This window comes from Phragmites australis, chromosome 16, assembly GCF_958298935.1.
Source record: "Phragmites australis chromosome 16, lpPhrAust1.1, whole genome shotgun sequence".
Classification (NCBI taxonomy): domain Eukaryota; kingdom Viridiplantae; phylum Streptophyta; class Magnoliopsida; order Poales; family Poaceae; genus Phragmites; species Phragmites australis.
In genome coordinates this window covers 2,736,619-2,754,716 of record NC_084936.1, presented here as the reverse complement: position 1 = coordinate 2,754,716, position 18,098 = coordinate 2,736,619, and the positions used below count along the sequence as shown (strand labels likewise).

At 45.0% G+C, this 18,098-nt stretch overlaps 1 protein-coding gene across 1 annotated transcript; it reads left to right on the top strand.

Moving 5' to 3' along the window:
* Nucleotides 1-13,277: 13,277 nt before the first annotated feature.
* LOC133894899 (tryptophan decarboxylase 1-like) lies at nt 13,278-15,216 on the top strand. The gene has a single exon (XM_062335085.1). It carries the CDS (start codon nt 13,458-13,460, stop codon nt 14,997-14,999), a length of 1,542 nt encoding a protein of 513 aa, XP_062191069.1. The 5' UTR covers nt 13,278-13,457; the 3' UTR covers nt 15,000-15,216.
* Nucleotides 15,217-18,098: the final 2,882 nt, after the last annotated feature.

Genomic DNA, 18,098 nt, shown 5'->3' with positions numbered 1-18,098 from the left:
TGAATCTCTAAAAAGGGGTCCCTCAGGATCCCTGCGATAGGAGTTAACCCTCCGACACTACCCCCTTAGGATGAATCTCTCCCTCGAGATTCGGGAAGATTAGAGAAGAAATGGGGAAACTCTATCTTCAGATCATCTTCTCACTCCCAGGTGGCCTCATCTTTTGAGTGGTGACTCCACTGAACTCTGCAAATTCTAATCGCCTTTCTTCTTGTTGTTTGTTCTGCAATATTCAAAATTCTGATAGGATATTCTGCATAGGTGAGATCTTCATATGGGTCCACTTCTTCTAGAGATAATTGTTCCTCTAGTACTCTTAAACATTTCTTTAGTTGAGATATATGAAAAATATCATGCACATCAGCCAGTGCTGATGGTAGTGCCAATTGATATTCTATTTCTCCACGTCTGGGAATTATTTTGAATGATCCAATATACATGGGTCCCAACTTTCCTTTAACCTTGAATCTGTGGAGACCACTAACAGGCAAGACTTTCAAGTACACCATATCCCCAACTTTAAAGGTTAATTCTCTTCATCAGTTACCCGCATAGCTCTTTTGTCGAGACTGTGCAGTATTTAAGTTTTCTTGTATGGTCTGAAACTGCTCTTCTACTTTTCTAAGAACTTCTGGTCCAAACACTTGACTTTCTCCAGTCTCATTCCAATATAACGGAGTTCTGCACTTTCTTCCACATAAAACTTCAAATAGAAACATTTTTAGACTGGCTTGGTAACGGTTATTGTAGGAAACCTCTACATATGGTAAGCTTTTATCCCAACTCTGCTTGTACTTCAAGGTATAGGCTCTCAACATATCTTCTGATACTTGATTGGTTCTCTTCGTCTACCCATCGGTCTGAGGATGATATGTAGAGCTAAAGTTTAATTTAGTATCCAATGATTCATGCAGCTTCTGCCAAAAGCGAGAGGTAAATTGGGTATCTCGATCTGACACTATCTTTTTGGGTATACCATGTAGGTACACAATTCTTGACATATAGAGTGTCGAATATCTAACTATAGGGTATATGCGCATAAGGAGTATATCATACATAGACAGGGTATTTACGACACATATTCGGCAGCTCCAGATATCACGGAACTGAATCAGCAGTACCTGATACACCTGGAATCAAGGAAGTACCTACTAGGAAGGTTTAGATTGGTTACCCAACCCAAAATGACCAGTGTTCAAAACAGATCTATCTACTTGTAATAGTCTTAGCCACATTGCTTGTACTCGAGATCATCAATATATGGCAGCAACACCCTCACAGGACATAGGGTATTACTCCAATCGGAGGCCCAAACTTGTGTACATCGTTTGTGTCATCTCGTGATTAATCCGTACACTCAAAGGTACCCAATCAATTTACAAACATATTGTCAGGAACTAATCTTCGACAGTAGGCACGCCAGGTAGGGGCCTTCTTATGTTTTGTAGGATTAATCATGCCTCAGGCTCACTCTTGCGTCGGATTCTCCGACACCAGCTTCTACGACCACTTCAAGTTGACGGCGGACATCTTCGAGTCCCCTCCCATCGACTCAGAAATCATCTTCGGAACTATGGTTTTCCGTTGGGATGATCAAGGTGGACTGATCCACACTGTTACCCTCGAGTCCAAACTATTGGATGCATACCGTGAGGTGGGACTTTTCGAGTGGGATCTCGCAGAGCCTAATGTTCTCCAATGTATGGACACTGGTAGCGACGAGGGTGGCGACGGTAACTCTAACGCTAGACAAAGTAGCTGATCGATTTGTGACTGTGGCTAGAGGTGAAGACCCCCCACCGGCTGACCCAATGGTGATAGATCCAAATGCCATGGTTGACAACGGCATCAAAATTCTTGGAGATCCAGTGACAGTCATCACTACTGACGGTACTGGTGCAGAGTTACCACTCGAAACATCAGCATCTGGAGCCTTACATGAACCTGACACGGCCCTCCACCGGTGGACCAAAGGAAGGCAAATGCCCCATGGCCTTTCTCGATGACTTCCGGTGGGTGTACCTACACCCGTGACAGCCCATGAGTTAAGGGATAAGCTCCCCCGAATAGTCATCGTGAGGCTTCATCGGCTCGACCGTAACCGAGCCTTGGTAGAGACATATTCAATACTCCAGATGCTAACATGTAAGGAGCTCATCTAATTCTCAGATCCCTTCCAGAATTGGATTCGGTGAATCCACTAACTCCTATGGTCAATCAAGTCAAGATCCTACTCAACGTGGCTCAGATCCAAATCACTCGAGCAAACAATCCCCGCAGCTCCAGGCCCCCCAAGCGGAACAGTCTCGGCTCGAGGAGCCACAAGTGGGAACGCTCTTGAGTAGAGGAATGTCATATGGGAAGCTCATGTGGTTGAGCCCAAATACGATACTGTGGACCAAACTGTAGCTGCCCTATCCATAGGCACAGAAATCAAGAAGATTTGAGGAACCATAATCCTCACAACTGGCATGATCTACGTATGGCGATCGAAAACCGTGCTGAGGAACGCCATGAAGATGATCGCCACTACTATGACTGTAGATCTACAGGATGAGATGGTCGACATGACTCCCTTGCTCGAAGAGACAAGCGTGACAATCCTCCACCACCTCCTCCTGAACAGTTCAATGGGGCTGCGAGGCTTTCAAAGCGAACTCCGGTCAATTCGGTGGCCAGAGAAGTTCAAAGCAGGCCTGATCCAAAAGTAGAACAAGAAGATCAATCCCAACAAGTGGTTGCAAATCTACACCAATCATTCGAGTAGCTGGTGGTGGCAAACGAGTAATGGCCAATTACTTGTTAACTGCCCTTGATGGACCCACAAAGTCTTGGTTGCTAAACTTGCTGCCCAACTCATTTCGTTCATGGGTAGAACTTAAGGCTAAGTTCATAGCCAATTTCCAAGGCACATTCGAGTGCCCAGGAACGGAGAACGACCTCCACCAGCTGCACCAAGGCAATGAAAAATCCCTTCAAGATTTCATCCGCCAGTTCAACGACAAGAGTAACACGATCCCGGACATCTCCGATGAGTTGATAATCATCACCTTCAAACGAGGTGTTCAAGACATAGATTTGCGTGGAAAGATGGATACTCGAAAGATCCACACAGTAAAAGAGCTTTTCGAGTTGGTCGACAAGTGCGCAAAATGAGCAGAAGCGCAGGTGCACGCATAAAACCTTCAATCTGGCAACGACAAACCTAAGTCCTCAAAGAGCGGAGGAAAGAAGAACAAACCTGGTGACAAGCGCGAGGGTCCTGATAAGACTATAGCTACGGTCGACAGGAGAAAATCGCACAACACTAGCGACAACAAAGGCCTTGGTCGAGGTGGCAGAAAGTGGAGTACCATCCATCAGAGCAACCAGCATGACTTCGATGAGTGTTTTGTGTTCAAGAAGAAACTTGATGAAAAGATCAAGGCAAATACTGAGTGTGGTAATAAGCTGGTTAAGTCAAATGTTGAGGGTGACAAGCCCTAGTTCCATGAGGCTGACCATAGCTTGGCGCACATCTTCGAAGGATCCACCATGTATGAGTCTAAAAGGCAGTACAAGGCAGTCGAGCGATAAGTCAACCTGGTCCTAACTGGGCCTACCTGGTATCTCAAGTGGTCGGAACAGGCGATAACCTTTGATTGAGCTGACCATCCAGCTACGGTACCACATCCTGGTTGATACTCAGTTGTGGTTCAGCTGACCATACTCAACATCAAAGTTTCCAGAACTTTGGTCGATAGTGGTAGTTCACTCAACCTTATTTTCTCTAAAACCTTAAACAAGATGGGAATTCAAAGATCAAAGCTTAAGACAGGAGTTGAGCTTTTCCACGGCATAACTCCAATTCATTGACCATGCCTCTTTGCCAAATCGAGCTGCCGGTCACATTTGGCATGCCCGACAACTTCCATACAAAAAAGCTGACCTTTGATGTCACAGACTTCGAGATGACGTACAATGTGATCCTAGGCCGCTCAATGCCGGGCAAGTTCATGGCGGTAGTTCACTATGCCTACCAAATACTCAAGATCCCGGGTCCCAATGGGGCCATTATAGTTAAAGGAGATCAGTGCGCGGCGGTCAAATGCAACAAGCAAAGCCTGGATATGGTCGAACACTTCAGTCGAGTGGCCATCACTCCTAAGGATGCAAATTCTAAGTGTCAAAGGCACCAAGGTGTCGTCAAGGCCAAAGATTCTAGGCTCATAAGTCTTGCTAGCACTTCTAAATCTGACGACGCCAAAGGCAAGACCAACGACGACATCAACACCAAAAAGACCGATGGTTGCATCAAGGTAGTGCCCCTCAACCCGTATGAACCATCCAAGATAGTTAAGGTTAGGGCCAATCTTAACCCCAAATAGGAACTCGGGCTTATCACCTTGCTCCAGGTAAACCAAGACATGTTTGCATGGCAACCTTCTGATATGCCTGGGGTCCCCAGGGAGGTGATCGAGCATCGACTAGCTATTAAATCCAACGCCAAACCTGTGGTGCAGAAGCAGCGAAGATTTGCAGAAGATAGGAAGCGGGCCATCAAGGAGGAGGTCGATAAGCTTCTAAACGGGGCTTCATTCGAGAAGTGCGTCATCCTACATGGCTCGCAAATCCCATCCTTGTCAAGAAGTCCAATGGCAGATAGAGAATGTGCATCAACTTCACCGACCACAACAAGGCTTGTCCCAATGATCCTTTTTCTCTCCCGCGCATCGACCAGATCGTCGACTCTACGGCAAGCTGCGAGTTGCTATGTTTTCTAGATGCCTATTCAGGGTATCACCAAGTTAGCATGGGATTAGAGGATGAGCAGAAAACAGCTTTTACTACTCCTTTTGGTGTATTTTGCTATGTAAAGATGCCTTTTTGGTTTAAAAATGCTGGTGCTACGTATCAAAGGTGTATTCAAAACTGTCTACAACCCCAAATCAGTCGCAATGTAGAAGCATATGTCGATGATGTTGTAGTCAAATAAAAAATCGGAAGTGCATTTGTTGACGATCTCAAGGAAACGTTCGGCAACCTTGGGAAGTACTGCATGATGCTCAACCCCGAAAAGTGCACGTTTGGTGTGCTGTTTGGCAAGCTTCTTGGCTTCCTGGTGTCAAGTAAAGGTATTGAGGCTAACCCGGGCAAAATTGAGGCTCTCGACTAGAGGCGGTCACCTCGAACACTGAAAGAGGTCTAGAAACTGACAGGTTGCATTACTGCTCTTTGTCGATTCATTTCCAAGATGGGCAAGTGAGGCATGCCTTTCTTCAAGCTGTTGAAGAAACAAGATCGGTTTGAGTGGACAGAAGAAGCGGAGCGCACCTTCCAGGACTTAAAAAGGTACTTATCGTCTCCATTAATCCGTACACCGCCTAACGAAAAAGAGGAGCTCTTTTTGTATATTGTAGCTACCCCACAAATTGTAAGCACGGTACTGGTGGTTGAACGGGAATGTCCCGAGAAAAAGGCCAAGGTCCAGAAGCCTGTTTACTACATGAGCGAGGTTCTACACGATGCTAAGCTATGGTACCTGCAAGTACAGAAGCTGATATATGCAGTTCGACGTAAGCTACGCACCACGCACAAGCGTGAAATTTGGAGTGTTAGCGGACTTCATCGCTGAATGGACAAGCGTTGAAGAAACAAGGCCAAACATGGTTGAAGATCACTAGACGCTTTTATTTGATGGATCGCTCACGCTCCAGGGAATGGAGGCTGGTATTGTACTGAAATCTTCAACAGGTGACGAACTTAGCTACGTTGTTCAATTAGATATTAAAGCCTTTAACAATGTTGTAGAATATGAAGGACTAGTAAACGGGCTCCGCATAGCTGCATCGCTTGGAATTAAATGACTTCCTGTGAAAGGGGACTCACAGCTAGTCATGAACCAAGTTCAAAAGGAGTACCAGTGCTCAGATGACAACATGGCGGCTTACTTACTCGAGGTACAAAAGCTTGAGCAAAAGTTTGAAGGGCTAGACGCGACGCACATTAGAAGGAGTGTTAACTCTGGTGCAGATGAACTTGCTAGACTCGCTTCTTCTCGAGCACTGGTACCTATAGGGGTCTTCGTTGAGAAACTCCTTAAATCATCTATCTCTACAGTTCGGTGAATGGATACTGCCCAACCTGACCAGCAGTCTGGCCAGGTCAGCGAGGCAGAACCTGCAGACACGGATGCTGCACTACTTGAACGCAACCCGACTTGGATGACTCTGTACCAAGCCTATCTCGAGGGTCGAGACATCCCTGATGATGATGCATCTACAGAAAAAATTGCTCATAAATCAAAGCTCAACGTATTGGTAAACGGCAAGCTCTACCAAGAGAGGAGTAGCGGAATCTTGATGAAGTGCATCACTCAGAAAGAGGGCAGTAAAATACTGCTCGATATCCATGGAGGCATATGTGGTAATCATGCATCTTCTCGCACCTTGGTCAGAAAAGTTTTTCGCCAAGGATTCTATTGGTCGACTGCCCTCCAAGATGCATCCGAGCTGGTCAAAAAGTGCGAGAGGTGCCAAATTTTCGGAAGGCAGACCACTTACCAGCCCAAGCTCTGCAAATAATTTCTCTTTCTTGGCCTTTCTCTGTCTGGGGCTTGGATATCCTGGGACCGTTCCCAAGGGCCTAAGGCGGTTACAAGTTCCAATTTGTGGCTATCGATATGTTCACTAAGTGGATAGAGGTCGAACCTGTAGGAAAAATAACTATAGAAGCGGCCAAAAAGTTCATGAGGAGCATAATTACTCGATTCGGGATTCCACATCAGATAATTATGGATAACAGTAGCCAGTTCAAAAGCGGCGTTCTGTGAAGAATTCATAACAAAACTTGTTTTGCGTCAGTAGCTCTCCCACAGAGTAACGGTCAAGTTGAGCGTGCTAATGCTCATCAAAATCAATTAGATATCACTACAGTTGCTGGACTCTATCAGCTTGATAGATGAATTAGACAGGAAGGCAGAAAACATTCTTTTATCTCTGCAAGAAGCTAATATGTTGCTCACTCAAGAAACACAAAGAACATTATGCGGTCTAAATTAGTCTTGTTATGAAAACTTTGCCAGCTTTAGTCTATAGTTGAACTTCATTCATGACTGGCAGATAAGATATGACAGTATATATGAGCAGAATAAAGCCTTAAAAAAGGAAAAAAGAAACCAACTAGAAAAAGATAAGTGTATGTCTAAACACAGAGATGCTCCTCATCATTTGGTTTCCAGCAATTAGTGACCATTGCATTTCCTGTCTTGACATTTTTGCATCTCTGTGTGGCATGAGAACATCAGTCTGTAAGCCATAGATGTACTATCAAATATTACATATTGGTGCGGCCCAATCACCATTTTCCACCTTCGATATAGGATGGCTGATTATCAGGGCAGGCCGCATATTCCTGTATTGAAAATTCCTCTGATCTCCAGAAAGCTTATGGAAAAGCTGAAGACTGCGTATTTCACAACTTAAACTGACTGAAGTGTCTAGGTTTGAATCATCACAGTAAGAGATTGAAGGTGTAAAGTTGAAAATAGCAGCACAAAGAAAGCCCATTAACAGCTGGATTTCAGATTTTCAATTGAAGGTTGTGCCATAACAAGGAGCTGTCCTATGTATCATCTTTCTAGAAATAATAATACTGACTTCTGGACCATGATGATGACGTCAAATTGCATGTTCATATACATTATGTGATCATATTGGCTGTAAAGAAGGGAATCTAATAAATCTACACATAGTTTTCACCAATTTAAACTGAAAATAGGAACAATGTCTGTTTAAAAAACATTTCAGATAAGACAAAGAACCATGATCTGAGCACAACTGGGACAGGTTAAATGATCTAGTAGAAAGGTTGGACAGCAGTAACTCTGTGCCTCATCTGATGAAACTTTCTTGCATTATTATTGCCTTGTTGCCATTGAATTTGACTTTGTCTAAATAGTAGTGGTCCATGGCCCAAACTATCTATTTGAGATCTCATCCAAGGGTGAACACCATAGTTATCAAGTCGTAAAGTCGAGTCGAGTTGAGTCGCCACAGGGTCGACTTGTCGATTTTGTCGACTAGTCGGTCGACTAGTCGCGACTAGTCCACGACTAGTCTGGAGGTGGACTCTGGAGTCTGGAATCTGGACCGTGTCGAGTCGAGACTCTCTAGTAGAGAACGGGTACCGACTTGTCGATTAATCGACGATTAGTCATGACTAATCGTTCGACTTAATAACAATGGTGAACACATTTGGGAATAACAAGTTGTTTTGCATCTCTGCTCGACCTCCTGCTCTCTAACGAGGGAGTACGAGTACGAGAACTCGTACTCCATCGTTAGAGAGCAGAAGGTCGACCAGAGATGCAGAACAGTGAGGAAAAGGCCATGGGTTGTCGTAGATTTTCTGTTATTTGCTAGTCACAGTTCCTTTAGGATCTGTTACATTGATTCCTTTTCTTTTCTCTAACAGTTTAAAATCCATACATTGATTCCTTTTCTTTCCTCTAAAAGTTTAAAATCCATACATTGATTCCTTTTCTTTCCTCTAAAATAATCTAGTTGTTGAGTAATTACAATGGGGTCTAAGAAACCAGAAGCAAGCAGGAGATCTGATAAGAGCCCAAGCCCGCTCCCAATAGAGGGTGTCCCAGCACAAGATGGGGCGGATGCAAGCAAGGGGTCGGATAGGAGTCCAAGCCCTCACCAGTCGTCCTCCTCCGATAGCAGCAAAAGCTCGGGGTCGTATCACAGCCCGAGCCCTGTTCCGTGCGATCGGGAGATCCGGCGTCGCGAAAGTGACAACGACTACGATCCTACCGAAGAGGTATTTAGTTGAGTCAATGCATTTTATACTTCTAAAATGGAGGAATGTCTTTTGTTTATTCAACTCTCCTCTTTTTTCTCTCTAGAGGGTCAGGGTGCAACGATCTTCACGTCTATTATCTGCGCCACAACACACCGCTACCTCTGTTCCCAAAACTTCAGGTCTCTCTGGGGGTACGCTGAAACAAAGAAGGGGCGAGCGTTGTAGAAACAAGTTGCCGTCCGGCATTTATACAATAACACAGGTCGGTGTTGAAGGGGAGCCTGTTGCACCTCGTGAGGCCTGCGCTAAATTCCACAATAGTTGCGGATTTCTTGTCAAGGAGTACGTCCCAATCACTATAACTGATTGGCGGTTACTGCCGGATGAGACGAAGGAGTTCCTGTGGGCAACATTGCAGAGAACCATCCGATTCCCCGCGGGAACAGAGGAAGGCGCCAAACATAATGCATTGAAAACTATGGGAAAGAGCTTCCGAGGCTAGAAGAGTGAGCTGAATAAGGAATTCATGAAGAAGAACCTGGTACCCTACAATAAATACGGAAAAATTACGTCAGACCAATGGGCAGAGTTTGTTAGGCAGAAGACCACACCTGAGGCCATCAAACAGAGTGAATTGTTCAAGCACCTTGCGAAGAAAAATAAGCACCACCATCACCTAGGCTCGTCTGGGTACGCCCCTAAAATTCCTGAGTGGAGGAGGCAAGAAGAAGAGGCTGCCCGAGCTGGGAAACCCAACCCTTTGAAAAATTGTGACGAGCGAAGCAGAAACTGAGTCTACGCTCGGTCACAACGAACCGAGTTTGGGGACTTAGCCTTCAACAGCCCTGAGACCATGGAGGTGATCCAAATCATTCAAGGGCTTGCTAAGGAAGGATCTCTAGAGCCCGATAGGGAGAATGACCTGCTTACCAAGGCCCTGGGAAACAAGAAACACTCGGGTCGCACTCGAGACATCGGATCAAAAGTGGGTTGGAAGCATGGGTTCCTAGACGTCGCGGGCTAGTACAAGACCCGTAATAGATATAAGAAGACCCTAAAGGAACAGATACAAGAACAAGTTAAGGTCCAATTCATAAAAATGTAGAATGAAAAGGAGAAGGAAAAGGCGGTATTAATGCTGATAGAGCAACCAACCAGCCTAGGCTTTCGGAGCAACATTGGGTCCACGCAGGCCGATAACTAGAGATACCCTATGGATGACATCACAGAGGCTACCCCTTGCATACTACATGTTCCAGTAGGCAAGGAAGACTTCACTGTCGAGGTGGCCACGGGCCAGGCCATTCCAGGCCGTTTGTTTCATAATCTAGATATTTCGGCCAGTTACGCCAAGGTACAAGTGGACTCGGTACAACCACTTTTCATGAAGTACAAGCTAGACATCAGCACACCTGAGGATATCGAGCTTCTCGATGAGGCTGTTGGTAACTTCGTTCTGTGGCCCAGACGGGATATCATCTTCAGTCATCAGAAGTCACAATCGCCAGTGTCACGGCCGCCCCCGCGTCCAGCATCTCTGCTTCAGGCACCTACACCCTAGAGCCGAGCCTCTACACCTCAGGCAACTCCGCCCCAGAGCTAAGCCTCTCCTCCTCAGGCAGCTTCGCCCCCGCGCAAAGCATCTCTGCCTCAGGCACCTACGCCCCAGAGCCGAGCCTCTATGCCCCAGGCAACTCCGCCCCAGAGCCAAGCCTCTCCTCCTCAGGTAGCTTCGCCCCCGCCCCCAATATCTCTTCCTCAGGCATCTTCGCATCATGCTTCACCGTCTGCGACTCCAGCACCTCCACCTCCAGCGTCTGTGATTCCGGCACCTCCGCCTCCAGCGTCTGTGACTCCGGCATATTCATCACCTGAGCATCGAAGAGTCATCAAAATGATTACCCCATATGAGAAGACTCTACCTGATCCCGTGAAGAGGTGGCTTCTGTCCTCAAAAGAAAAGGCATCATCTGCTCAGGAATCTCTAGCGAAGGGCGATCTGGCGAAAGAGACTGGCAAAATATTAAGTACCCCTCAGATGGATTTCTTACCTACACCGGATGTTCCAGAGAAATATGAGCATGGTAAGCTATTTTTGCCTTCGTTTCAACTCCAAGAAGGTCTAATTCGACATCAATCTCATAAGCGTGTGGTGCTTGTAACTACCTACAATCTACCCCTACGTTCATATATCTACCAATATATGCTATAGAAGCTAATGACTAGTGACTTGTTCTGTAGGATGCAATTTAACGATGCAAAAAAGTTGAAGAGGCCCGTCGGATTCATTAATCCGCAATGAATTTCTCAGCCCAACATGGTTGTGAACTTGAGGAATGATGACCCTAGATTAAGGGGAAGAGTAAAAAGGATAAAACAAGGGTCCTAAAAGGCTTGACCAAATAAAAAGACTCGAAATATCAGTCTACATAGGAAGGGCTATGCTAGAAATGCAGGACAAGGACCGCATCTTAGCTCCCTACAACTTTAAGTAAGTGTGATACGTCATGAACCTAACATAAGTATTCAACTTAGTTGATCGATCAAAAATCTAACATAAGTATTCATGTAGCGACCACTATATTTGTATAATGCTGATGCCGAAGTCAAGTCGACTCGTGGTCCTTGACTCAACTGATTTCCAACAAAAATCCTATTTAGATTTCATTGACGTTATACAAAGGTAAAAGAAATCCCCATACATAAAATTCTTATAAATCATTTATGAATAGATAATTAATTATTGGCATTCAAATAGGGCCTACAAGTGGTACGTAACGAAAAGTGGGATACACGATACGGCCAAACCGGATGCGATGGCGGTCCGTACACACTTTCCGGTAATAACACACTTGTAATGCTTGCATTTCGCTATTTATGACGAAGAGTCTTATTGAACTAACGAATAGAAGTATGTTTTTGTTTGAAGTGCCACAAACAAGGTTTTAATAGCGTTCTTTGTGGATATTATGTTTGCGAGTTTCTTAGGTTAAACGGAAGGTACACAACAAACCCTGGGGACGTAAGTTATCATTGCGCCTGCACATTCTTATTTGGTTATGTTTTCGTTGTCAGGGGTGTTTTAACTCTTTTAGTTGTGTTTTCAATCCAGGCACGGACGATTCAATATACCGACCAATCTCTCACAGACAAAGATATTCAAAATGTCCAACGTGACATGTGCCGGTTTATTTTGCATGAAGTCATCCACAAGAGTGGCATATTCTTTGATCCCGGAGGTGAATTAGCTAGCCATCTGAAGCTTTGTGAGTGGGAGAGGAAAGACTTGTGATGTTGTGAATATTATTGTACTTGTGTTAAATCTGTAAAATCTATGATGCTATTGAAATATGTGTGAAATCTGTATGCTCATTATTTTTTTTAAAAGAAATATATATCACAGGCGGTTCCATAAGAGAATCGCCTGTGAAAATCTAAATATCTATAGGTGGCACATAAAGTGGGCCGCCTGTGGAAATAAATTTTCACAGGCGGTTGTCTTAAGGAACCGCATGTAGAAATGTATTTTCACAGGCGGCCTGTTTTGCGTCTGTGGAAATCGTTCATTTTCGCAAGCCTTCGGTCACAGGCGGGTACGCTAAACGTCAGTAAAAAGGTGTTTCTACTCGCCTGTGTAGTACTGTTATGTAGTACTGTTGTGTAGTAGTGACTATGTCAGCAGTGACCTCGATGGATTGGTATTTGCGATGCTGTTCTTTAATTACAAACTACCATATGGCATGTGCAACAACCGCAATGAGTACTTATATATTGAATATGGATCGAGATCGTAACAAACTCCTCGGTTGGACTATTGAATTTTTTTGCTTTGATTAGGCTGGGGACGTCCCCAAATCTCTCCTCAGCTTAATTCGGTCGCTAATTTACTAAACAAACGTGGAAGAACACCCTACCTACCACATACCACCTAGCATGTCTCTCTCATGTGCACTTAACGGATTCAAAAGAAGAGGAGACCAAGCATTACACCATGCTAACTATATTCTCTTCATTTTACTTTAGTTTTATAATTTTTTTCTATTTTTTATTTCCATTCTATCTCCAATAATAACTTCTTTTTAAGGAGATTTATGAAGGGAAAAGAGAATATCAAGATGAAGAGAATGTAGATGAGAACTTCGTACCTGTAACTGTAACTACGAAGTGAAACTATTAGAATACTAAAAGAAGAAGAATTTTTTTTCTGAAGAGATCGAAATCCGTGAAAGATTTCAGTTATAAATGGCCTTATTGCATGCATCCGAACCCGCGCGCTCTGCATTTTCCACGAGGCTCGCGCGCGTGCCAAGCTAGGTAGGCGTGCTGCAGCCTGCAGCGCCACGTTGTTTCTTCCACGGGACATGCCATGTGCATTCTGAGCTGCAGCTGCCAGCCCCACCCCCACCCCACCTACCCCGGTTAAACGCCCATCTCGCCACGCCGCTTCCCAGCCCCCCTGCTCAGCTTCATCATCGCTGGCCTATATAAACCCTCCCACCCCGCCGCATCACACCACAGAATCTCCTCCAGCTTCCGCGTCTCACCATTTAATTATTTGAGCTCGAGCTAGCTCAGCTGCCTCTTGTTGCTTGTTTGCTTAATTTTGAGCAATCTTGAACTAGCCCCACTAGCTAGCTCATTAATCAGCGATCAATCGACGTATTAACATGGGGAGCCTTGGCACTAACCCTGCTTCCTCCGCTGCGTTCGCCGCTGACGCCCACGCTTTCCAACCGCTCAACGCCGACGACGTCCGCTCCTACCTACTCAAGTCCGTTGACTTCATCTACGACTACTACAAGACCGTCGAGTCCCTGCCCGTGCTCCCGGGCGTCGAGCCGGGCTACCTGCTCCGCCTGCTCCAGTCCGCGGCGCCCAACGCCTCCGCGCCGTTCGACATTGCTATGAAGGAGCTCCGCGAGGCTGTCGTGCCGGGGACGACCCACTGGGCCAGCCCCAACTTCTTCGCCTTCTTCCCGTCCACTAACAGCGCCGCTGCCATCGCCGGCGAGCTCATCGCCTCCGCGATGAACACCGTGGGGTTCACGTGGCAGGCGAACCCGGCGGCCACGGAGATGGAGGTTCTTGCGCTCGACTGGCTCGCGCAGCTCCTGCGCCTCCCCACGAACTTCATGAACCGGACTAACGCTGGACGTAGCACTGGCGGCGGCGTCATCCTCGGCACGACCAGCGAGGCAATGCTGGTCACGCTCGTCGCAGCCCGTGACGCCGCCCTGCGCCGGAGCGGGTCCATTGGCGTGGCCGGTATCACGCGCCTGACCGTGTACGCCGCCGACCAGACGCACTCCACGTTCTTCAAGGCGTGCCGCCTAGCCGGCTTCGACCCTGCCAACATCAAGTCCATCCCCACTGGAGCTGAAACCGACTATGCTATCGACCCGGCGAAGCTCCTCGAGATCATGCAGGCTGACGTCGACGCCGGCCTCGTGCCAACCTACATCTGCGTCACGGTCGGCACCACGTCGTCCAACGCCGTCGACCCGGTGGGCGATGTCGCCGATGTTGCCGCCCGGTACAATGCGTGGGTCCACGTCGACGCTGCCTACGCCGGCAGCGCATGCATCTGCCCGGAGTTCCGTCATCACCTCGACGGCGTCGAGCGTGTCGACTCCATCAGCATGAGCCCTCACAAGTGGCTCATGACGTGCCTGGACTGCACTTGCCTGTGGGTGCGCGACACGCACCGTCTCACCGACTCACTGGAGACCAACCCGGAGTACCTCAAGAACGACGCCAGCGAGTCCGGCGTCGTCACCGACCTCAAGGACATGCAGGTCGGCGTCGGCCGCCGGTTCCGCGGCCTCAAGCTCTGGATGGTCATGCGCACCTACGGCGCCGCCAAGCTCCAGGAGCACATCCGCAGCGACGTCGCCATGGCCAAGATGTTCGAGGACTCCGTGCGCGCCGACGACCGGTTCGAGGTCGTGGTGCCGAGGAACTTCGCACTTGTCTGCTTCAGGATCAAGCCCCGCGGCGCCATGACAGAGGAGGATGCCGATGAGGCTAACCGCGAGCTCATGGAGCGCCTGAACAAGACTGGGAAGGCGTACCTGGCGCACACGGTTATCGGTGGCAAGTTCGTGCTGCGGTTCGCCGTGGGATCGTCGCTGCAGGAGGAGAGGCACGTGCGAAGCGCGTGGGAGCTCATCAAGAAGAAGACCACCGAGATCATCAAGGCAGAGATGTAGACTGTTTTGTATTGATTAATTTTTATATATTCTGGATTGATTGTTGTAATGCCGAAAGGTGGTGTCGAATAGCGCGCGCCTTTCGGTGGTGTATGCATGCATAATCGCTGTCTATCATGCATGTATGGAAGGGTATGTACTGCATTGGACCTACCGAATAAATGTTACGTATGGGCTATGTTATATATATATTTATCGAGTTGTTGTTTTTTCTCTACACATGTAGTGATCATGAATTGATGATGAGCAGTTTTGTCAAGAAAGAGGGTTGAGGCATTCTATTCTTTTTTCCATGTTCTTGTAAGTTAATCTCGCTCTCCGTGTTTAATATATATGAATCGTTTAATGCACCGATCGAGAACAGTTTTTTTGGTGAGTTTGAACTTGTTTTCCTAACTTGAGAAAAAAAATTCGCCACAAACTTATGGTTTGCAAACCTTATTAGGATAGATGTGATATATCAAACCAACGAATTAAAAAGTTGATAGGACCAACCTTCAATCCGAACTCGATGTATATGGTGAATAAATACGGATGGAGTATTTTTATGAGCATTAGCAATAAATAAATACGAAAAGAGTAGAAGTAATGCATGCTCCGTTGTATATAAAGCCGAAAGGAAAACCAGACTAAAGTTATAACAAACATTAGTTCAAAAGAGGGGTCATGTTCGTTATATCTATGAATGTTGACGTGAAAAGATATAGTGCCAAACACTGAGGACTTCGTGTGTAATGTCCAATGAGTAGCACCCAAAATATCCCTGTCATGTCATGGTGCTACGTTTTCGGACCTTTATTGTCATCCATGCCCAGGAGAGACCCCGTCAGAGCACAGGTGGCCGACGGCTCGTCCTTGATTGTCGACATCAAGAACATATAGCAATGTAGATTGAAAAGACTACAAGAGCTATGTAAAAGATGAAATGTAATGTAGATTATGTTTGATCAATTGGTTGATGATTCAGTTAGCCATGACCCTCTTATATTTAAAGGGTGGCATGTCTTAGCCATACAAGATTAGGACTCCATACAAATCGAATAAAACTTACTGATATGATTTAGTTATATCTTTCCTATTCAACCACTCAAACTCCATATATCTACCCGAGTATTTCTTATTGAAGCTCGGCTTTCTTCGATCCCAACATCTGTTCACTGCTGATGTTCACTAGTTGATGCTACTGTTCAATGATCGGTGTTATTGTTTACAGGTCGGAGTTACTGTTCACTTGTCGAAGTTACTGTTTATGATCGAAGGTACTGGTCGGAAGTATGACCACTGCAATGACCACTATAAATACTAAATCTTGTCATCAACAATGAATCAGTTTTTCTACCAACCTATTTGAAATAGTTAACTTAGAATAATAGAAATAGATTAATCAAATTCTTCCTATGAATCTATATATTTGTTTTGGATCCAACGGTGCCTAGATTTATGAAACAATTTGCCTAAAGTTTCTATGGCGTACGGGAGACCTACCCAAATGAAGAAAACACACATAAAAGGTTTGGCTAGGATGTAAAGGCCCCAACTTGATTTTCAGACAAAGATAACAAAATGATTATTTCTTGTGGGATAAATAAAAATAATTATGAGATCGACCCATCCCTCGTGTAGCCACACCCCTCGACCTTATTTACTTGATCAAACAAACCTGTATACAAGAGACATGGAAAAAAAGCGTAAAAAATTGGCTCGCAACTAACTTGTCGGTGCTTAATGCACATATATAGTCACTGCATGGAGCTGAGGGCCCAAGAAAACTAAGAGGTTCGCTTAAAATTAAAAATTATTGATATATAACACAAGTTTTCCTTTTGATTTCCTTTTTCTCTTATTTTGGTGCCAACAATTGCACTGGTACTAGGATTGGAGAAAAATTTAGACGCTAATTATTACCTTATTAAGCATGTATTTTAAAATGTCGTTTTGGAACCATGTATTTTGTTAACACTCATTTCAGATGTTGTTAATGAAAAAAATATCATGAGAATGGTAAATTAGTCAATTACACCATCATCATCTCTTTCAAGAAACTAAATCCAGTCAGCTAGTCAAATAATTTTCAGAAGTGATTCTAATTCACCAAAAAAAGTTTTTTTGAAAGAAACTAGAATCAAAACATTTCTGAGAGAATATGAAACCTACCAACAGGCCCTAAATAACTACATTTCTTCCCACGGTTGTCCCCCGTTATGTGTATAGTGTGCATGATGTATATATTTAGATTTATATTGTGCCCAGACTCATTCAGAGTCTATATATGGCTCGTTACCACATAATACCTCATCATTGTTAGTTCATAACCGACAATGAGCAATCAGTAGTGATGATCTAGGATTATCACTATCGGTTAAAGAACCAACAATGATACCCCTTATCATGCCAGTTTATGTCATGAAACGATAGTGATAGTAATGATATCACTTTCGATTTTGTTCTTGAATCGACAGTGATAATTTAACATCCCAAAATGCAAAATTTTCATTGTTTTGCTAGCCTCAAGTAATTCTATCCATACCATTTGAAACAAAAATAGCACATAGTAACATATAAGCATAGTTCATCCACCACATCTCATTAACACATATATATATACACCATAGTTCATTCACATCCCATTCACGCATACCCCAGACACTTTATTATTCACATATATCACTCATGCACCACAATTTGCAATAAGGTTGACATAAGGATCTACAAGACTACAAAATAATTCAAGTTTCATTTATATTTCGACTTACTAGAAGGTAGCAAACTACCTAAGTCATGAGTCAATAATGAATGAATCTTCGCTGGTTATGGTTATCCAGGTCATGAAACTCACCCCTTGGATCAATAACCTGGTTATTGATGAACCCGACAAGCTGTTCTTGAACAGCTATGATTTCATGGAGTAGCAGTTGACTTATGTTCAACTTCAAGTACTATCATTAAATAATTAAGAAGATTAATCTATGAACATAGAAACTCAAAAGTAGGCATCAATATGTAATGACATACCTCACCATCATTTTGGTTGACAATGTTTCCGGTAAAGCCATGCATACATACATAAAACCCAAATAAATTGCCTTGGTCGCACTTGGG

Coding starts and splice junctions, on each gene's coding strand:
- LOC133894899 (XM_062335085.1), top strand. CDS start 13,458: ATGGGGAGCCTTGGCACTAACCCTGCTTCCTCCGCTGCGTTCGCCGCT.